The sequence below is a fragment of the Cervus elaphus genome, chromosome 22 (genome assembly GCF_910594005.1).
Source record: "Cervus elaphus chromosome 22, mCerEla1.1, whole genome shotgun sequence".
NCBI classification, from domain to species: domain Eukaryota; kingdom Metazoa; phylum Chordata; class Mammalia; order Artiodactyla; family Cervidae; genus Cervus; species Cervus elaphus.
Window position 1 is genome coordinate 51,633,268 of NC_057836.1, and position 23,164 is coordinate 51,656,431.

Consider the following 23,164-nt stretch of genomic DNA (forward strand, 5'->3'; position numbering starts at 1 on the left):
GTGCTGCAGCTAAGATCCAGTTCAGCCAAAAAAAAAAAACCCCGAAAACATAAACAAACAACCCAAACCAAACAAAGTCCCATAAAGTTAGCAGATCTCTGGTCACAATTGAATTCAAGAGTCACACAGATGGTGATTTTTAGGTGTTCAGTTGGATTTTAGATAATACCTCCTCCGTGAGCTTTAATAGATATGAGACATCATCATGTTATTCTCACCTTCAAAAAAAATTACCATTAACTAACAACTTGTGAAAACATTTTCCAAAGATTAGTTTTGGTTTGCAATGTCTCCCCATAAACGTGTCACTGTAACAATCACTCTGTAAGTATTTAAAATTTCCCGAGACCTGCTGTGAAGCGTGCCATCTTTTGCGGGTTCATTATGCAATGAGCTTTCTCGGGCGGGTATCTGGTGGCTGTGCCTGGTCTAATGCTGTGTCCCCTCACGAATGTGTTATCTTTGCTTATGTGTAGAGTCAGTCCGTGACCAAAATGCTTCCCAGAATACAGAATGCTATCGGGGAGCTCTGTCTGGAAATAGGGATGACTCAGGAAGGCTTCCAGTATTTCCAGAAAGCGTGGTTCAACCTGATGGAATTTTCATCCAGAAATTTAAAAGACAACCAGGACTTGGTGAAGCAAAAAGGTAGGGTGGGCAAGTGGAGAGGGCATCGCTTCTTGTGGTTCAGAGACAGGCTCCCAGGCTGTTACCAACTGTGAAGATGGGGGACCGGGCATGTGTGCTTTGTTTGCTGGATTTTTTTGGTGGGCATGTGAGGGGTGACCCTGAGCACTCCTCCTTTGACAGACCATCCTTTTAGCATGTGGGAGGCTGTTGTGACACAACGCACACTGCTTTGAGCAGTAAGGGGACCACTGGCTGTGAAGCCAGCCTTTCTGTGTTCAAATCCTGCTTCTCCACTTACTGTCTTTTTGCTCTGATTTATTTATCTATTATTTTTATTTTGGGGCTCTCTACTTTTATTTACATGTTAAGTTTTTTATTTTTTGGCTCTCAGACTTAAACTGAAGAAAGTAGGGAAAACCACTACACCATTCAGGTATGACCTAAATCAAATCCCTTATGATTATACAGTGGAAGTACAAAATAGATTTAAGGGACTAGATCTGATAGACAGAGGGCCTGATGAACTATGGACAGAGGTTCGTGACATTGTACAGGAGACAGGGATCAAGACCATCCCCAATAAAAAGAAATGCAAAAAAGCAAAATAGCTGTCTGAGGAGGGCTTAAAATAACTGTGAAAAGAAGAAAGGCAAAAGGCAAAGGAGAAAAGGAAAGATATTCCCATTTGAATGCAGAGTTCCAAAGAATAGCCAGGATAGATAAGAAAGCCTTCCTCAGTGATCAGTGCAAAGAAATAGAGGAAAACAATAGAATGGGAAAGACTAGAGATCTCTTCAAGAAAATTAAAGATACCATGGGAACATTTCATGCAAAGATGGGCTCAATAAAGGACAGAAATGGTATGGACCTAACAGAAGCAGACGATAAGAGGTGGCAAGAATACACAGAAGAACTGTATAAAAAAGATCTTCAAGACCCAGATAATCATGATGGTGTAATCACTCACCTTGAGTCAGACATCCTGGAATGTGAAGTCAAGTGGGCCTTAGAAAGCATCACTACAAACGAAGCTAGTGGAGGTGATGGAATTCCAGTTGAGATATTTCAAATCCTAGAAGATGATGCTGTGAAAGTGCTGCCCTCAATATGCCAGCAAATTTGGAAAACTCAGCAGTGTCCACAGGACTGGAAAAGGTCAGTTTTCATCCCAATCCCAAAGAAAGGCAATGCCAAAGAATGCTCAAAGTACCACACAATTGCACTCATCTCACATGCTAGTAAAGTAATGCTCAAAATTCTCCAAGCCAGGCTTCAGCAATCCATGAACCATGAACTTCCAGATTTCAAGCTGGATTTAGAAAAGGCGGAGGAACCAGAGATCAAATTGCTAACGTCTGCTGAATCATCGAAAAAGCAAGAGAGTTCCAGAAAAACATCTATTTCTGCTTTATTGACTATGCCAAAGCCTTTGACTGTGTGGATCACAATAAACTGTGGAAAATTCTGAAAGAGATAGGAATACCAGACCACCTGACCTGCCTCTTGAGAAATCTGTATACAGGTCAGGAAGCAACAGTTAGAACTGGACCTGGAACAACAGACTGGTTCCAAATAGGAAAAGGAGTACGTCAAGGCTGTATAATGTCACCCTGCTTATTTAACTTACATGCAGAGTGCATCATGAGAAACGCTGGGCTGGAGGAAGCACAAGCTGGAATCAAGATTGCCGGGAGAAATATCAATAACCTCAGATATGCAGATGACACCACCCTTATGCCAGAAAGCAAAGAAGAAGTAAGGAGCCTTGTGATGAAAGTGAAGGAGGAGAGTGAAAAAGTTTGCTTAAAGCTCAACATTCAGAAAACTAAGATCATGGCATCCAGTCCCATCACTTCATGGCAAATAGACAGGGAACCAGTGGAAACAGTGGCAGACTTTACATTTTTGGGCTCCAAAATCACTGCAGATGGTGATTGCAGTCATGAAATTAAAAGATGCTTACTCCTTGGAAGGAAAGTTATGGCCAACCTAGACAGCATATTAAAAAGTAGAGACATTACTTTGCCAACAAAGCTCTGTCTAGTCAAGGCTATGGTTTTTCCAATAGTCACGTATGGATGTGAGAATTGGACTATAAAGAAAGCTGAGCACCGAAGAATCGATGCTTTTGAACTGTGGTGTTGGAGAAGACTTTTGAGAGTCCCTTGGACTGCGAGGAGATCCAACCAGTCCATCCTAAAGGAGATCAGTCCTGAGTTCATTGGAAGGACTGATGTTGAAGCTGAAACTGCAGTACTTTGGCCACCTGATGTGAAGAGCTGACTCATTTGAAAGACCCTGACGCTGAGAGGGATTGAAGGTGGCCTCAGTGTTTGATGCCCGAGGCTGCAGAGGCAGCAGAATAGAACAGAGACAAAGAGCAGTCAGTGAATGTAGATACTGAGCATTGTTGATCCACCGGTTTACAATCAGACAAGGAATAAGGACTCTAGACTAAGGTCGTATTTAAATAGCTATGTCAATTAGCTTCTGTTGTATAGCAAACCACCCTGAAACACAGCAGGTCAAAAACCAACCACTTGTTGTTGCCCGTGTCTCTGGGCCACCAAGGAGATCCCCCCGGTCTGGGCTGGACCCATGCAAGCTTCTGCAGCCCAGCTGGCGGGGCCAGTGGGCTCCACCTCTCAGCACGCCTCACCCTGATGTCTGGGGGCAACAGGGTTCTGGGCACGAGCTGCGCATCGTTCAGGAAATAGCCCAGTCCTGCTCCCCTGGGGGCCCGCAGAATTCCGAGAGTGGGAGCACATGTTTATGCCTAAACTAAGAACCGGCACAGCACCCTCTTACTCTGCGTGTGATTGGTCACAGCAAGTCGCCAGGCTTCAGTCCGGGGCCGAGAAAGAGACTCTGACCTCTGGAGAGGAGGAGGTGCGGAGTGGCATCGCCAAGGGGAGAGCTGGGTGCGGGTTGGCGTGGAGAGTTACAGCTGTTTGTACAGTCTGCTGTGTGGTCTCAGGTCACCGTGGGAAAGCTGCTTACCCTCTCTGCATTTCTCCTGTAAATCCACCTTGATAGTAATAGTTAACGTTCGTTTCATGCTTACTGCGTACAAAGCACTTCATGTCCATGATCTCTTTTGTCTTCTCGTATACCTCCTGTGGTATATACAGTTACTCCCACTTTACAGATGAGGAAACTGAAGGCCAGAGAGATGAAATAAAGCACCTCTGGTGCCAGGAGTCCGAGAGGCCTATCTGACTAGTTATCCAGGCCTGTCTCGCCCTGAGGCCTGTCTGACAACTTGCCGTGCAGAATCTCTTCTAGTGTTGGCCTTTATAAAGCTCTGATGCTCCACAGATAGAGGCTGGCTTCTAGGTCATCATCCTAATGCAGGCAGGCCTGGTTGCAGGCATGCTGGGACCTTGGTCAGCAGAGGAAACCCATGTGGAAACCAGGGATACTTCTCTGGGTTCTGGGTCTGCCTCCTAGAGCCAGTTGGGCAACGAATGGGGTGCTATTGATGATGGGATGCTTTTTTGATAATTTAATGGTGATCTTTTATAGTTAAAGCTGAGTTCCATAGTATAGGGAGTTAAATCTGCCTTGGATACTGCTAGCAACGCTCTAATAACACCTTCTGGAAGCATAATTATAGTTCTGTTTCTTTCCATAACGTGGGCTTCCCTGGTGGCCAGATGGCAAAGCAGTAAAGCGTCTATCTGCAATGCGGGAGACCGGGGTTCAATCCCTGGGTCAGGGAGATCCCCTGGAGAGGGAAATGGCAACCCACTCCAGTACTCTTGCCTGGAAAATCCCATGGATGGAGGAGCCTGGTAGGCTACAGTCCATGGGGTCGCAAAGAGTCAGACACGACTGAGCGACTTCACTTCAGTATAATAGAGTGTGGCTTGGAAAACCGTGGACTTCCCTTGTGGCTCAGCTGGTAAAGAATCTGCCTGCAATGTGGGAGACCTGGGTTTGATCCCTGGGTTGGGAAGATCCCCTGGAGAAGGGCATGGCTACCCACTCCAGTATTCTGGTCTGGAGAATTCCATGAGCTGTATAGTTCATGGGGTCACAAAGAGCTAGACATGACTGAGTGACTTTTATTTTCACTTTGGAAGACCATAAAACTTTCTACTTTTTAGAAGTCTCTTATTGTTAGCATATCTAACTCAAAATAACTAGCAAAATCTTAGGCTTTTGCAAAGGGTACATTTGATATGTATCTAGGTACAGTGCATTATTTATTAATTAGGTTTATGGGGCTTATTCATGTGTTTCTGTCATAAGGCCTTAATGTTTTGTTGTTCCTTATTCAAGGCTGTACCAGCTGCCTTTTGTAGAACTCGGTTATGATGATAGTTGGTCTCACTACATCTATATTCTCTATTTCTGACCTGTTCATTTGTAAAATAGACTCGAATTTGGTTTCAGTGTATTGTCTTTGTTCCTTGGCCCCATAACTGCTGCCCACATACAAAATTTGTTACTTGAAAACCAAGTCCCATGCAATGTAGGTCAGTAATTGATTTATTAAGAAAAAAACCCAACTATTGGCAGCGATGAAGAAATGCTACCAAATGCTTTGCCTCGTGACTTCTTAACTCTTCTATAGGAAAAAACCTTGAGCCAAAAATTATTCCCTGCAGGCAGAGTGCTGAACAACCTGGCAAAGTCAGCCTCTGAGGAGTACTTAAAAGAAAACCATATTTTGGAATGTGCTACTGAAATTTCCAGTTTACTGGACAGCAATCCCTGCGACCAGGCTACCATGAAATACACCGAAGGTGTTCTAATGTAAGCTTCTGTTTTTCTTGAAAAATGTCTTAGTTTTCTATACTAGCTGTTATTGTTACAATTAATCTACTTAATCCATACTTGCCAATCCATGTCCCATTGGGTTAAGAAAGGCTGAATTTTAGCATTTCTATCCTCTGGTTCAGTAGTGCTCAACCATGGGCAATTTTGTCCCCTGTGGAACCTTTGGCAAAGGTCTGGAGACAGGTTAGCTTGTCATGACTGGGGGCATTGCTACTGGCGGCTATTGGGTACAGGCCAGGAATGCTGCTAAACATTATACTCTGCACAGGACCCTCCACAACAAACTGTCCAACCCTTAAGGTCAATAGTAGAGATGTGGATGAACCTAGAGTCTGTCATACAAAGTGAAGTCAGAAAGAGAAAAACCAAATAGTGAATGTTAACGCACATGTATGGAATCTAGAAGATGGTAGAGATGAACCTGTTTGCAGGGCAGCAGTGGAGATGCAGATGTAGAGAATGGACTTGTGGACACAGTGCGGGAAGGAGAGGGTGGGATGAGTCGAGAGTGGCATTCGTATATGTATACGCCACCAGGCGTGACATAGATCGCTAGTGGGAACCTGCAGGTTTGCAGAGCGAGTCAGCCCGGTGCCCTGTGCTGACCTAGACTGGTGGGGCTGGGTGGTGGTGGGAGGGAGGCTTGGGGGGAAGGAGAAAAATAGCGTCCCAGTTTCTCCTGAAGATGTGTGCACATCTTATCAATCACGTTGAAAGCCTCAAATCTCTGCTAATACAAACTGCTGCGCTGTTTTGTGTCTTGAATATAAAGGACGTTTATGAGATTTGTTTTTGGAAGCACAATGAAGGTAGCCAGCATGTATCTTGCCCAGTAAGTTGCACACGTGCATTTTGTTTTCAGATTTGCTGCTGGAAACACTTGTCTTGCAAAAATGAAACTTCAAGAATGCTTAAATATCAGGAGAAGTTTGTTTGGCGAGAAAAGCATCCTAGTCGGAGAAATTATGGAATTTTTAGCAGATTTACTGTTTTTCCCACTGAGACACAGTGAAAGGTAAGTATTTATGAAATGTTTCAAGTCGTGTGTCTCCTTCCCCCCTACCCCAGCCCCTAAAAAAAGCCCACGTTTGGCAGGGAGATCTGTACTCACTCACAGGGGTGTCTCATTTCTTTGGCTCCAGCCTTGTCCAGAAAATGAGAGACTTACCAGGTCTGAGATTTCGGCCTGATCTGTTTGTCAGGACACTGACCATCGTGAATTTGAAAGGAGCTCTTAGCCCACAAACCGTGTACAGGTTTTGGCAGGAGGAAAAGTAAAAAGGAGAATGGCTTCCCACTCCAGCATCACGCCTGGGTCTTGTGAGGAAGGGGTTGTGCTTGAGGCCTCTGTGGAGGGTGGTCTGTAGCATCATGCCTGCTGGTCTGTCTTGCGCAAGAGCCTGCTGCTGTCTCAGGCTGCGCTGTCCTGACGCCCCCCTCGCTGGGGAAGACCTCTTGCTCTCTGGCCACGTGTGGGGCTTTCCTCAGCTCCCCACACCAGGCACTGCTAAAGTTGTTAAAGCAGCAAGTACTCACAGGACTCATTAAAGAAAGGTAAGACAGCCTTCGTTCAGACCTTTGATGAGAGGCATACGGACCCCGCAGTGGGGTTCTGCGGTGGAGACAGATAGGACTCAGCTCTGAATCAGGGAGCGGGTGGCGGAGCCGTGTGATCAGCAGTGGATGGACAGCTACTCAGAGGAGACATCAAGCGCGGGGTGGGGTGGACTCAGGCCACACCGACCTAACAGGGTTCGTGCTCAGGCAGGCCAGGGGGAGCAGAGGCCACTGTGGGGCGGTGAGGGGGAGGACTCGGAGCAGGACGGTAATCAGATAGTGAGCAGGGCCAAGCTGGCTGAGCCTGAGCCTCGCTGAAGCCGGACAAGGCAGAGGTGAACACGGAAGCCCAGACGTTGAGGTCTGGTTGGGAATTGCTCAGGAGAGCCTGCGGAGGGTTTGGTCAGGAGACTCTGTCAGCACCTGTGTTTTAAAGCGGGATGTAGGTATCATCCTCTGGGTCTAATTCCTGTTAGGATCTGCCAGGCAAGACCACTGCTTCCTTTGACAGGCTGGTGTGAGCGAAGGCTCTCTGTGAGTCCGCAGAGAGTCCATCACACCCTTCCTTGGGCCTGGCCTGCACCGTTTCACAGCCAGGCGAGCTGACTGCAGGGTCAGGGGTGCTCTACGTGAAATTATAAAGTTGCGAGGTTTTGCTTTTGTAGCCCGTCCCTCTCCTCCCTATCTCCGCCTTGCCTTTCACTTTCCGCTGTCCACCATCCTGGAGAGCATGTTACTTACACCGGGGAGAGGACCCACTCTGGCTTTTGCTCCCGAGAAGAATATGACATGAGTCATCTCTGGCACTGAACTGCAGATCAGTATTAATCCTTTCCAAGACTGGTGTGCGTGCTCAGTTGTGTCTGACTCTGCGACCCCATGGACTGTAGCCTTCCAAGTTCCTCTGTCCATGGGATTTCCCAAGTAAGAATACTGGAGTGGGTAGCCATTCCCTTCTCCAGGGATCTTCCCAACCCAGGGATTGAATTTGTGTCTCCTACATCTCCCACATTGGCAGGTGGGTTCTTTACCACTGAGCCACCTGGGAAGCCCTTTCCAAGAGTATTTACCTTTCAAAGAGTGGTCCCTAATGGGAAAAGGCTGGATAGCACGGCAAGCTGGGCTCGGTGCTCTGTGATGACCTAGAGGGGTAGAATTGGGGTGAGGGGGAGGGAGGCTCAAGGGGGAGGGGAGAGATGTATACATGTAACTGATTCACTTTCTTGTCCGCAGAAACTAGCACAACATTGCAAAGCAATTATACTCCAATAAACAAAAAAAAAAGAGTAGCTCCAATCGAGGTGGTTCTAAGAGTCAAGTTACCAGCGCTCTAGAGCAGTGCTGAAATGTTGGGCTCTGGGGTTCGATTGCGTGGGTTTAAATTTTGTTTCTACCGCCTGGTAACAGTGAGAACCTGGGCACATACTTAACATGTTGGTGTCCCATTTGTTTCCTCGTTGGTAAAATGAGAGCAGTGATAGTATCTTCCTCACAGGACGATGCTGAGAACTGAGATCCTCTGTGTGAAGTGCTGAGCAGAATCCCTGGCACATTGAAAGAGTTGATGAATTGAGTTCTTAGTATTATTATTTTGCTCCCCAGCAGGGAATTTTTGAGGCACTTGACACCACATAAACCTCCTTTTGTTTCTCTTCAGACCAGCACTTGGAGCAGAGAACAGGCCTTTCTTTAGAGAAGCAGAAGGCTTGACAGTAGAACCATTGCCTCGTAAAAGAGAAATCTAAACACGTAGCACACTGACTGAGTCATCTCAGGGCCTGGGCTGTCCCACCTCAAACCCAGGGCTGGCGGCTCATGACTCGCGGGACCCTGAACCCTGCTGCTGTCCCACGCGCGTGGCCTCTGTGTCGGAGGAGCGGACCATACTTGGTACCCTCCTTTCCAGACGTCACTGTCAGTGGTCAACCTTCTGAAATGACCGAGAAGCCTTTTTCCTTGCTGAAGGTTGTCCTTAGGTGACCTCATTTTCCACATTGGTTAAGACCAGGAAACTTTTTGCTGTGGGACTCAGCTCACCTCTCAGACTTATGGAGATCCTTTCTCCTGGTGGCCAGGGGTTCTTCAAACAGCTCTCATGCCCTACAGAGATAATCCGAGGGTCCTGAGGGCCTTGGGGAGTGGGGATTGGTAGGGATGGATGCGTGAGGTCAAATCACAAAGTTAAAAGTAACCCCCTGTACCTCAGGAAGGAGAAGGATGAACAAAGGGTCGTAAGCGGAACAGGGATATGTTCTCAGTGAAGTCAGTGTCATTGCTGTCTCTCAACTTTGAATCCATTCACCAGCAGCCGTCTTTTCATTGTGTCCCCTCCACAGACAAGTGTCTCCACTGCCTCACTTCCTGTTGATGTCGTTCACCTTCTCCCTCCACCCAGCTCTATTCTGTCCATCCTTATGAATGTCATCAGGAACAGCCTAGTTCTGTGTCTTTGCACTTTGATCTTGAGGGTCCTCTGCTCTGGGAGCATTTGACAGCATCATTCATTCCTGAAACTGTGCTCTGCTGGTTTCTGAGCTACCCTCCATCATGGCCATCTTCTCTGATGACACCTTCTCAGGTTCTTTGATGGGTTTTCTCTTTCTCTCCCAACTCTCAACCAGGTGGTAGTGTTCTCTTGGGTTCAGTTCTTGAACTCTGCGTCTCGGTCTTGCCCCAGCCTTGCCCGTGCCTAGGGCTGCAGCCAGCATTCAGTAAGGTGATGGCTTCTTGTCTTGTCTCTGTCTCCTCAGACCTCCATCATCAGCTGCACACATGTGCATCCACTGGCCCTCTCCCTTTGGGTAGCCAGCATATTAGGGCCGTTCAGAGTGAACATTATCAACAGTGAATACATCCACCCCCTCTCCATGACAAAATGCATCTTCTCCCGTGTCACCCAATGCAGACACAAGAGCAGCATCTTAATGATTCATCTTGGTGATATTTATTATAATCAGTCACCATGCTAAACCCACTCCATACATTTTCTCACTTAATCCTCACCACAGGTCTGTTATCCTCATTGTGAACATGAGAAAACCAAGGTTAGGAGCCTTGATGCCTAACCACTGTGTCACTGCTGAGCCCGCCTGACTTCAGAGCTCCAGCTCCTAACCTTGTCATCCTACTGCCCAAGGGGATGTCAGGGCTCCTGGCACCAGGCCCGCCACCTACCGTGTGATGCCAAGACTTAGCAGGTCTCCTGTCACATCTCTGTTCTTTGTCTGGACCAACTGGTCTCACTGCATAAATCATCATCTGCTACTTCACTTGCACCCAGGTGAAGTTTCTAACATGCAAATTTAATCATATCACTCTTTTTTAAAATTATGTATTATTTATTTAGCTGTGCTGGGTCTTATTTACAGCATGCAGGATCTTTAGTTGCAGCATGCGGGATCTAGTTCCCTGACCGGAGGCCGAGGCTGGGCTTCTGCATTAGGAGCACAGAGACTTAGCCACCGGGCCACCAGGGAAGTCCCTGAGCCACGTCAGTCGTGATGAAAATGCTTTAATATTGAAGTCCCAAACTCCTAGGTTCACCCTCAATACCCTTAACAAGTGGTTGGTCCTATGTTTCACTCTCCAATCTCTCCTTCTACCTGAGGACACTCTCTGAGGGCAAGGGTTAGTCTTCCTTAATCTTTGCACCTGGGCCCCAGCACCAGCATTCCATGAATGTTTGTTGGATACGTGGATGGAATGCCATGCTTCTTCGATGCAAAACTTTGATTAAATTTCTCTTTTCTAGATTCCAAAGGAAGCAAGCAATCGAATATTATAAACAAGTGATAAAAATAAAGGAAAATGCAGGCACTCTGGCCAACTCCCCACTCGTCAGGAATCAACTGAGCATTAGCCTAAGTGATACCTTGTGTAAATTAGGTAATTGCTTTGACATATTTCTGTTACAAGCAGATGACTTTTCCCTCCATCTCACTTGCATACTTTGCTTATTTTTAAAAAGTCTTCATCTTTGAAGTCAGCAACTCCTGCTCCATATTATTTTTAACTTTCTCTCTCTCTCTCTTTTTTTTTTTTTGCTGCTTATTTACTTTCCCTCGTTAGATAAGTGTCTTAGTCTGTTGCTATAACAGAGTAGACTGGGTGGGTTAAACAACAGAATTTTATTTCTCACAGTTCTGGAGCCTGGGAAGTCCAAGATCAAGATGTCAGCAGATTAAATGTCTGGTGAGTGCCTATCCTGGGCTTCTCAGGTGGCACAGTGGTAAACAATCTGTCTGCCAATGCAGGTGATGTGGGTTTGATCCCTGGGTGGGGAAGATTCTCTGGAGTAGGAAATGGCAACCCACTTCACTATTCTTGCCTGGAAAATTCCGTGGACAGAGGAGCCTGGTGGGCTGCTTTCCATGGGGTTGCAAAGAGTTGGACAGGACTGAGCAGCTGAGCACAAGGGCCTAGCTACTGGTTCAAGACAGCTGTTTTCTGGGCATGCCCTCACACAGTGGAAGAAAGAGCCGGAGAGCTCTCTGGAGGTCTCTTCTATAACGGCACTAATCCCATTCATGTGAAGGAACATTTCATGCAAAGATGGGCACAATAAAGGACAGAAATGGTATGGACCTAACAGAAGCAGAACATATTAAGAAGAGGTGGCAAGAATACACAGAAGAACTATACAAAAAAGATCTGCATAATCCAGATAGTCACTATGGTGTGATCATTCACCACATGTGAAATCAAGTGGGCCTTAGGAAGCATCACTACAAACAAAGCTAGTGGAGGTGATGGAATTCCAGTTGAGCTATTTCAAATCCTAAAAGGTGATTCTGTGAAAGTGCTGCACTCAACATGTCAGCAAATTTGGAAAACTCAGCAGTGTCCACAAGACTGGAAAAGGTCAGTTTTCATCCCAATCCCAAAGAAAGGCAATGCCAAAGAATGCTCAAACTACTGCACAATTGCACTCATCTCACATGCTAGTAAAGTAATGCTGAAAATTCTCCAAGCCAGGCTTCAGCAATACGTGAACCATGAACTTCCAGGTGTTCAAGCTGGATTTAGATGAGGTCAAATTGCCAACATCAACAAATGACCCCATGAACTGTACCCCACCAGGCTCTTCTGTCCATGGGATTCTCCAGGCAAGAATACTGGAGTGGGTTGCCATGTTCTCCTCCAGGGGATCTTCCTGACCCAGGGATCGAACCTCTGTCTCTTTTGTCTCCTGCACTGGCAGGTGGTTTCTTAACCCCTAGCACCCTGTGGGAAGCCCTTCTAGCTCAGTTAGGTGGAATTCACTTACATTTTAAGGGCCACTGTTGAAGAACTGAGAGCCTCTGAGGCAAAGGGCCTGTTTTCCAGGCTCTGCTGTTGGCAGAGACGAGGGTAACACATCTTTTACTGCCTCAGTACTTATTGGTCTCAGTAGCCCATTCCCATGTTTTGGAAATAGTCACATGTTGAATTCTGTCATCTTCCTGCAGCATCGCCACCAAACCTGGGAATGGAGGAGAACAAGAGTTGAATTGGAGGCTGCAAATACTGGCTGGTGGTTCACTGGGGACAGGCCACCGCAGGAGGGTGGGCTGGGGGGCGTCAGGGATGCGGTTTCCACAGACAGTACTGGCCACCCTTTGTGCCTCCACGGAGTAGGTCCACATGGAGAGAGGGTGCAGTGAGGGTCAGATAGATATCTCTTCACCCTTGGGCAGCTTTGTTGATTTCTTCCAGCAGGCTACACCAGAAATTGCAGTTTCTGTAAATGCCACAACTAGAAACGTTCTGAAACACTATCAGAGCTCCTGAAATCTCATCGCCGCAGGACACAGTCTACTTCAGCTTTAAAGAGCTGTTTTCAACCCAGGCTGATTTTGACCCTCAGGACAAAAAAGCTGTAGAAATGTTTGATGTCATGGCTGGGGGTGGAGAGTGCTAGTCATTTAGTTGGTGGAGCCCTGAGTGGTTGCTAAACATCATAGGTGCCCAGGAAATCGCCCCCACAGAGAAAATTATCCAGTCCAAGGTGTGAATAGCACTGAGACAAAGAAACCCTGATCTAAACCAACCACTTTCCCCAGCAGGTACGATTGGCATCCATATTACAATAAAACAGGATTGCTTTCAGCCTAGTCATTTGCTGACAAAAAAAGGCTTAAAATTCTTGATATCTGCAGGGAAAGAATATTTTCTGTTTTCACTCTATAGATTTAGGAATGAGTGTGCCCATGTGTGTGTATACTTTTTTTTTTTCAGGTAAGGGTTTCCATGCTGAGTACATGAAAGAAAGATTTATGTTTGTAAAGAGAAAATGCGGATGCAAATCTAGAGAATGTTAGTGGAAAAGGACCTAGTTTACCTGATCTGGTTGCCTATATTTTCGTTCTCAGTTTTGGTGACTTGTCTATGATGAAAGTATAATGTATTCATTTGCTTTCTGATAACAGGGCCTCTGTGGAGAAGGCAATGGCAACCCACTCCAGTACTCTCACCTGGAAAAATCCCATGGATGGAGGAGCCTGGTAGGCTGCAGTCCATGGGGTCACTAAGAGTTGGACACGGCTGAGTGACTTCACTTTCACTTTTCCTTTCATGCATTGGAGAAGGAAATGGCAACCCACTCCAGGGTTCTTGCCTGGAGAATCCCAGGGACGGGGGAGCCTGGTGGGCTGCCATCTCTGGGGTCGCACAGAGTCAGACACAACTGAAGCGACTCAGCAGCAGCAGCAGCAGCAGGGCCTTTGTAATGGCAATTGTCATATTTGGTGATGTCTTAGATAAGTCTTTAAGGTATGTTTCAGTTTTGCAGTCCGTTTTCAGTGTGGTTCAGTGTGGTTCCGAGCAAGTATTTTTCTGTAAGGAGCACTTTCTTGCCATCATTTTATTATTTTCCTCTCCCACTGGTGAGTGAAGTTGATTCATCTTGCAGAGGGCCCACTGCAGGCTTACAGGAACACTGTGAGTGGTCAGGTCAGCTGTCAAGGCAGGATTCCTGTGCTTTTGTTTCAGGCCCTGGTGGTGAGAGCTGAGGGTATCTTCGGTACAAGAGGAGGAGGACGTTGGGAGGGAAATAGACTGTTTATAGAGACCTCGGAATCATTTGTTCTTCGACATATTTTTAGTTTCCGTATGTGGAGGTAGAAAAAGTTTTCCTCCATCCTTTCAGGGTCCCTGGCTGAGCTTGAAAATTAAATTGAAAAGACAGACTTTCGCCACCCTGATTCCACCTGACTCTGTGTGCAGAAATTTGAGAGCCTACTTTGGTAAGAAATATTATCTTAAGCAGGCTTTTGTCAGAGGCCCAAGATCTCTTAACTGCAGCTTTTGGACCTAGTAAGGAGTCCTGGATGATAGAATTCCACCTTTGTCACCAAAACTCTTTAAAAGAGAAAAAAAAATTTTTTCCCTTTACCCTCCTAGGTTCTCCTGCTGGGGTGCTGTAAAATTAGCCTCAGAAAAGATTGACTGAGGTGAAGTGAACTGAAAGTTGCTCAGTTGTGTCTGACTCTTTGCGACCCCATGGGCTGTACAGTCCATGGAATTCTCCAGGCCAGAATACTGGAGTGGGTAGCCGTTCCTTTCTCCAGTGGATCTTCCCAACCCAGGGATCGAACCCCGCTCTCCCTCATTGCAGGATGATTCTTTACCAGCTGAGCCACCAGGGAAGCTAAAAGATTGATTAACAGGAGAAAAATCAAACAGAAGTTTATTTGTGTGTGCATCACACTTACACACACACTCAGGGATGAGCAACTCCAAGGGGTGGCTTGAACTTGCGATCTGTGTACTAACTTAGGGGAGAGGGAGGCGGGGAAAGGGCACTCATGGGAGGGCAGATGACTCTTTGGAGGCATAAATAGACCTTTAGGAGAATAGATGATGTGGCAGTTTGTGACAATGTCTGGCTGCTATGGTGTTGTAAGTCCTCTATCCATTGGATTCTCCAGGCAAGAATACTGGAGTGGGTTGCCTCCTCCAGGGGATCTTCCTGACCCAAGGATTGAACCTGTGTCTCCTGTGGCTCCTGCATTGCAGGCAGATTCCTTTACCACTGAGCTGCCAGGGAAGCCCCATGTGATGCTGACCCTGTATCTATTCAGTCAGGATTTAAGTGCTTTATACATAAGGCATGATGGAATTATAAGGATGGGTTGTTTTAACCTAAGTAGTTTGTATGTCTGGGGTGGTTTGGGAGACTCATTCACCCTATTAAGATGAACAAACCTCCTATTGCACTACCCACCTGTAACCCCCACCAACTTCCCACTCCCAAGACCCAGCTTGAAGCTGCCCACATGAGTGGCAGCCCAGTCGCTCAATCACAGATCATTGCTTGCATTTCCCTTTGTGACTCTGGATCTGAGGCTCTTTTAGAAAACTCTCTCCTTTGTCTGCAGTTTGTCTCCTTGTGGGGGCAGCTCCTGAGGTGATCTGCAGGGGCTGCTTACCACTTTGACATGGTCCCTTCGGTCCTCCAACATGAATTTTTTGAATGACGTCTGGCCTGTATTTCAATCCAGATGACAACATGGCTGGGTCTTTTCTGGATGCCATAACAGACAGACAAATGGGGTGGGATAGATGGAAACTAGGTCCCCTGGTCTCAAAGAGCCATCCTAAGTTTTGTATCTGGGGCATTCAAACCAAACGGAGATAATTTCTGCCTTCAAGTAAATTCTTGTCTTGTTGGGAGGCAAAACAAACCTATTATAAAATATATGACACATGAAAGATTTAAAGCACAGCTTGGTTGCAGAGGACCGAGCTGTGTTTAGTTTATTTCAGATTTATTTTTTATTTATATATTTCAGGTTATTTTCCATTATGGCTTGTTATAAAATACTGAATATAGCTCCTTGTGCTATACAGTAGGTGCTTGCTGCTTTAATATTTAATATATAGTACTTTGTATCTGCTAATCCCAACTCCTAATTTTTTCCTCCCCCACCTTTCCACTCGTGTAACCATAAGTTTGTTTTCTTATGTCTGTGAGTCTGTTTCTGTTTTGTAAATAAGTTCATTTGTATCACTTTTTTTAGATTCCACATATTAGTGATATCATATGATATTCATCTCTGTCCTGTTTACTTCACTTAGTATCATAATCTCTAGGCCCATCCATGTTGCTGCAAATGGCATTGTTTCATTCTTTTTTATGGCTGAGTAACATTTCTTTATATATTTATATACCACATCTTCTTTGTCCATTTATTTAGGACATTTAGGTTACTTCTGTGTCTTGGTTATTGTATATAGTGCTGTTATGAACACTGGGTTGCATGTATCTTTTGGAATTAAAAGAGTTTTTGTCTTTTCTGGATATATGCCCAGGTGTTGAATTGCTGGATAGTATAATTCTACTTTTAATTTCTTAAGGAATCTTCACATTGTTTCCCATAGTAACCACCACAGTTCAATTCCCACATTAATGTAGGAGAGTTCCCTTTTCTCTACACCTTCTCCAGCGTTTATTATTTGTAGACTTTTGGGTGATGGCCATTCTGACCAGTGTGAGGTAATACCTTTTTGTAGTTATGATTTGTGTTTCTTTATTTTAAATTAATTTTTACTGGAGTATAGTTGCTTTTGATTCACATTTTGTAATCCTTTGCAGTGTTGAATACCTTTTCATATGCCCATTGGCCATCTACATGTCTTCCTTGGATAAATGTCTATTTAGGTATTATTAGTTTTTTTTTTTTTTTTTTAGCTGCCTTTCTTGCTAAAAAGAAGGGACTTGATCTGTCTTTCCACCATTTTATGCCCAGCTCCTGGAACAGTGGCTGATACATAGTAGGTGCTCAATAAAAATTTGCCAAGTGAATGAACATATAATGGAGGAAATGCCTTTGTTTATTCAGATTTACCCTTCCATTTTAGAAAAGTAAGTATTGATTATTAAGAGTATTTTAATTATACTTACTTGTATTATAATTCATTCAACAAATATTTACTATACCTTAAAGCAGTAAAAACAGACTTTCTACAGGACTACTACAATAAAGGAAAAGAGATATTAGTACTGAATCCCGAATGGGATTCAGTCCCAAATACAGCATTGTCAAGTGGGAATTTGTAGCCGAGGAGTTGGGGGTCAGTGGGTGTCAGCGGATAGAAAATTACTAAGAGACAACACCAAGGGTAAGGGGAATTCTGGCTAAATGAACCTAATAGGATTCTTGCTGAAGTCAAGCCAGGTTGATCAGACATCACCTGGCGGTTAGTGGAAGGTGAGAAATCTGCCTGGATACCAAGGGTGATCAGGTTGGAGGAGGGCTAAACTCACTTAGCAGGATTCTTCCTGATTGGAAGAACTGGACTATATAAAGATGAACATAGAAGCCCATAAGTCAAGCCTAGTTGAAAAAGCTCAGAGAGCCTGAGTAGAGTTTGGCCAATGAGAAAATCTTGTTAGGTGACAATCTGTTTTAATTCCTGGAGACAGAGCAGTGAGAAGGACAGGTAGACCCACACTATCTTCACTGAGCTCACATTGAGGCCAACAGCTGTCAGACAACTATTAAGAAATACAAGACTGTTTAGCCACAATTGTGGAGAATGTCACAATAGAGATGGAGGTTGGACAGCTAAACACACAATGGTTGAACTACAGTTTGGCAAAGTGCTATCATGGCAAAGTACAAGTGCTAACGGGGGACCTTGATCTGTTAGATGGAGGGACATGGGTGGAGGGTGCTTCTTAGGAAGTGATGCTGAAACTGAATCTGGAGGAGGAGGACTTGCTTGTTAAGTGGTGGGAAGGGAAAGGAGTCATCTAGACAGTGAGGACAGAATTTGCAAATTGGGAAGGAACAAAAAGGACCAGTGGGGCTGGGATGCAGAAACTAATGTAGAGGGGAGAGGGTGCACTAGGGGGATATCAGAGAGGAGTTACAGGCCCCGAGGGCTGGTCAATGCCTTGGGATGTTGTCTTAAGAGCTGCAAGGTGTTTGCAAAGCCAGGGAGTGTTAGGAACCTGGAGTCCTGCATTCCTCCAGCATCATCATCACCAGAGATTTCTCACACAAGATGCTCAAATTGTCTTGTATGTCCAGTGTCATGAAGGAGCCCAAAGAACCCATTTTTGACCTCATTTCTATTTCTATGAGTATTTTGACCTTTCAAACAGACTGTGAACTGCCAGGGGCCAGAGTCTTGTCATTTTTCCTTTGTGTCTTCAAAGCATCAGAAAGAGTGCTAGCCGTGTGGGTCTATCACTGTGCTCTATCAGTGCAGGAAGTGTGAGGAAAGTGGATAAACAGGTCCTTTCTGGGGGGTTACACAGTTTGCCTGGCTTTCCGATAGAAGTGATGACTTTGCTCTAGGATAACAACATTAAAAGAAGTGACCGTAATTGTATTTTAGCCTATTGAGAATAGTAATCTTTAGGGGACATTTTAGATACTAGTTTGGATTATAGATTAATGATGATAATTGCTAGCTTGAATTGATATGTGCTAGTCTTGGCACCTGCTTCTTCCTTAGTCTTTTATTACATTTAATCTATGTATAGGATACAGTATAATCTTCCAAGAGGTATAAAATTAGTGGGCATCCAGCAATGATCATTCATGTTTTAATCATACTGACGACAATTTTATGCATGAGATTATACTGGGCACATATTGAAAAAAAATTTGGCTTCCCAAGTGGCACTAGTGGTAAGGAACCCACATGCCAATGTAGGAGACATAAGAGACACAGGTTCGATTCCTGGGTTGGGAAGATCCCCTGGAAGAGGAAATGGCAACCCACTCCAGTATTCTTGTCTGGGAAATCCCATGGACAGAGGAACCTGGCGGGCTACATTCCATGGGGTTGCAGAAAGTTGGACACGACTGAGTGACTAAGCATGCAAATGACATAGTAAAATGATGGGTTCCTGAGAGGGTGATAATCCTGAGGTTTATTTCTTCTTCGGATCATATTTTCATGAGGTACTTATTCAAAAATGAAATCTCTTTATGTTCAATATTTCCTTTACAGCTCTTCTCCTCTCCACTTTAATCCAGTTTCAAGAACAAACCTTAACCTCCTAAAACTGCTAATCCTAGAAACTTAAGACCAAGCCAGACATGGAGAGAGGGTTTTTTTTTTTATTATTTTGTTCTCTGCCACCTTTCACATAGACCAATCTTTTTTTCTTCAATTCTTCTTCTCTTATAAATGTTTAAATCCACCTATTGAGAAATCATTTCAGTGGGAGGAAAAAACAACTGTGGCTTTCATGTTCCATTCTGTCAAGCTGAGTGCTGTATACGGAATTGTGTATTTTGGATGAAGTATGGTAGATGAACATTTTGTTACTCCCCTCTCCCTGGGAATCTTTTACAGAAGAAATGCCAAGTATCTCAGTCACACTTGGAAGAGCTTGAACAAAGGTGCTAGTGGGTGACTTTCAGTGGGGTGAGTCAGCCCTCTTTTCCTCATTTGATTTTGAAACACTTGGCTCAGCTAGAGTCCTCTTCTTGGTAGCAGGAGGTCCCTGAATCAGAAGTCAGGGAAGTGATATAGACAAACTTTACATTTTCATTTTAACTTAAACATATACATGTAATTCTTTGCCTCAACTTTAAAATTTGAAGTTAAGATCTTTGTTTTTAATGGATCCTCTGATTGGAATTGAATGTCATATCTCTCAAAATGCCTCATCCACAGTTTCTGGTTTTGGTTTCTGGAGGATGAGAACTTCAGGTGGTTGTGATACTTCTGGGCAGGATCCTTTCAACGGTTGCCTTTTTCTGCCTTCAATCTTTTACGGTTCTCTTGTTCATTCATAATTCCAAAACATTCAGACTATATTTCATAGAACACAGCTCTCTTTCACTTCACACTCTTATGCTACTCCTGTGTACCATACTTAGGTCAATTACCAAAATTAGACTAACAAATAAGGGTGATACCACCCTTATGGCAGAAAGTGAAGAGGAACTAAAGAGCCTCTTGATGAAGGTGAAACAGGAGAATGAAAAAGCTGGCTTAAAACTCAACATTCAGAAAACTAAGATCATGGTTTCTGGTCCCATTACTTCATGGCAGATAGGTGGGAAACAACGGAAAAGGTGACAGACTTTCTTTTCTTGGCTCCAAAATCACTGTAGATGGTGACTGCAGCCATGAAATTAAAAGATGCTTGTTTCTTGGAAGAAAAGCTATGACCAACCTAGACAGCATATTAAAAAGCAGAATTAGTAGAAGGAAAGAAATCATAAAGATCCGAGCAGAAATAAATGAAAAAGAAATGAGAGAAACAATAGTCAAATTGAATAAAACTCTAAAAGCTGGTCCTTTGAGAAGATAAACAAAATTGACAAATCCTTAGCCAGACTCATCAAGAAAAAAAGAGAGAAGAATCAAATCAACAAAATTAGAAATGAAAAAGGAGAGGTTACAACAGACAATGCAGAAATACAAAGGATTATAAGAGACTGTTATGAACAATTGTATGGCAATAAAATAGATAACCTGGAAGAAGTGGACAGATTCTTAGAAAAGTGCAATCTTCTAAGACTGAACCAGGAAGAAATATAAATTATGAACAACTCTGAAATTGAAGCTGTGATCAAAAATCTCCCCAAAAACAAAAGCACAGGACCAGATGGCTTCACAGGAGGATTCTATCAAACATTTAGAGAAGAGCTAATGCCTATCCTTCTAAAACTCTTTCAAAAAATTGCAGAAGAAGGAACACTTCCAAACTATGAGGCCACCATTACCCTGATAGCAAAACCAGACAAAGACAACACAGGAAAAAAAAAACTACAGGCCAGTATCACTGATGAACATAGATGCAAAAATCCTCAACAAACTAGCAAACAGAATTCAGCAGCACATCAAAAAGCTCATACACCATGATCAAGTTGGGTTTATGCCAGGAATGCAAGGATTCTTCAATATATGCGAATCAATCAATGTGATACACCATATTAACAAATTGAAAGATAAAAACCATATGATCATCTCAGTAGATGCAGAAAAAGTCTTTGAAAAATTCAGCACCTATTTATGATTAAAACTCATCAAAAAATGGTCATAGAAAGAACCTATCTCAACTGAGTAAAGGTCATATATGATAAGCCTACAGAAAACATTATTCTCAATGGTGAAAAACTAAAAGCGTTCCCCCTAAGATCAGGAACAGGAGAAGGGTGTCAAAAAAAAAAAAAAAAAGGAGAAGGGTGTCCACTTTTGTCACTATTATTCAACATAGTTCTGGAAGTCCTAGCTGTAGCAATCAGAGAAGAAAAAGAAATAAAAGGAATCCAGATTGGAAAAGAAGGGTAAAGCTCTCACTGTTTGCAGATGACATGATACTGTATATAGAAAACCCTAAAGGTAGTATTAGGAAATTGCTAGAGCTAATCAGTGAATTTAGCAAAGTTGCAGGATACAAAATCAATACACACAAATCACTTGCATTTCTATATACTAACAATGAAAAACCAGAAAGAGCAATTAAGGAATCAATCCCATTCACCATTGCAACAAAAAGAATTAAATATATAGGAATAAACTTACTTAAGGAGACAAAAGAACTGTACACAGAAAATTATAAGATATTAATGAAAGAAATCAAAGATGACATAAATAGATGGAGAGATATTCCATGTTCCTGGGTAGGAAGAATCAATATTGTGAAAATGACTATACTACCAAATGCAATCTACAGATTCATGTGATCCCTATAAAATTACCAATGGCATTTTTCACAGAACTAGAACAAAAAATTTCACAATTCATATAGACAACACAAAAGACCCCAAATAACCAAAGCAATTGAGAAAGAAGAATGGAGTTGGAGGAATCAACCTTCCTGACCTCAGATTATACTACAAAGCTACAGTCATCAAGACAGTATGTACTGGCACAAAAACAGAAATATAGACAAATGGAACAAGATAGAAAGCCCAGAAATAAACCCATGCATTTATGGGTTATTTTTGACAAAGGAGGCAAGAATATACAATGGGGCAAAGACAGCCTCTTCAATAAATGGTGCTGGGAAAACTGGACAACTACATTAAAAGAATGAAATTAGAACACTTCCTAACGCCATACACAAAGATAAACTCAAAATGGATTAAAGACCTAAATGTAAGACCAGAAACTATAAAACTCTTAGAGGAAAACATAGGCAGAACACTTGATGACATAAATCAAAGCAAGATCCTCTGTGACCCACCTCCTAGAGTAATGGAAATAAAAACAAAAATAAACAAGTGGGACCTGATTAAACTTAAAAGCTTTTGCATAGCAAAGGAAACTATAAGCAAGGTGAAAAGACAACTCTCAGAATGGGAGCAATGAAATAATAGCAAATGAAACAACTGACAAAGGATTAATTTTCAAAATATACAAGCAGCTCATACAACTCAATACCAGAAAAACAAACAACCCAGTCAAAAAGTGGGAGAAAGACCTAAACAGACATTTCTCCAAAGAAGACATACAGATAGCTAACAAACACATGAAAAGATGCTCAACATCGTTCTTTAATAGAGAAAGGCAAATCAAAACTACAGTATCACCTCACGCCAGTCAGACTGACCCTCATCAAAAAGTCTACAAACAATAAATGCTAAAAAGGGTGTGAAGAAAAGGGAACATTCTTCCACCATTGGTGGGAGTGTAAACTGATACAGGCACTATGGAAGACGATATGGAGATTCCTTAAAAATCTAGAAATAAAACCACCATATGACCCAGCAATCCCACTCCTAGGCATATACCCTGAGGAAACCAAAATTGAAAGAGACACATGTATCCCATTGTTCACTGCAGCACTATTTACAATAGCTAGAACATGGAAGCAAACTAGACGTCCATCGACAGATGAATGGATGAAGAAGTTGTGGTATATAGACACAATGCAGTATTACTCAGCCGTAAAAAGGAGCGCATTTGAGTTGTTTCTAATGAGGTGGATGAGCCTAGAACCTATTAGACAGAGTGAAGTGAGTCAGAAAGAGAACGATAAATACCGTATTCTAACATATATATGGAATCTAAAAAAAATGGTACTGAAGAATTTATTTACAGGGCAACAGTGGAGAAACAGACATAGAGAATAGATTTATGGACATGGGGAGAGGGAAGGAGAGGGTGAGATGTATGGAAAGAGTAACATGGAAACTTACATTAGCGTATGTAAAATAGATAGCCAGCGGGAATTTTCTGTCTGGCTCAGGAAACTCAAACAGGGGCTCTGTATCAACCTAGAGGGGTGGGATGG

The 23,164-nt window shown here is 43.6% G+C and overlaps 1 protein-coding gene across 4 annotated transcripts in view; it reads left to right on the forward strand.

The window, feature by feature from the left end:
• Window positions 1-23,164, forward strand: part of LOC122680384 (putative tetratricopeptide repeat protein 41) — an 85,432-nt gene that overhangs the window by 54,317 nt on the left and 7,951 nt on the right. Inside the window, exons 7-11 of one of the 4 annotated variants that reach the window (XM_043881701.1) lie at window positions 477-648; window positions 5,244-5,391; window positions 6,278-6,430; window positions 10,724-10,857; window positions 13,380-13,454. In XM_043881701.1, coding sequence (XP_043737636.1) covers window positions 477-648; window positions 5,244-5,391; window positions 6,278-6,430; window positions 10,724-10,857; window positions 13,380-13,454 — 682 coding nt within the window. Of the gene's footprint in view, window positions 1-476; window positions 649-5,243; window positions 5,392-6,277; window positions 6,431-9,980; window positions 10,284-10,723; window positions 10,858-13,379; window positions 13,455-23,164 lie in introns of those variants that run through there. The other 3 variants (XM_043881699.1, XM_043881700.1, XR_006336689.1) reach the window with 3 other exon arrangements.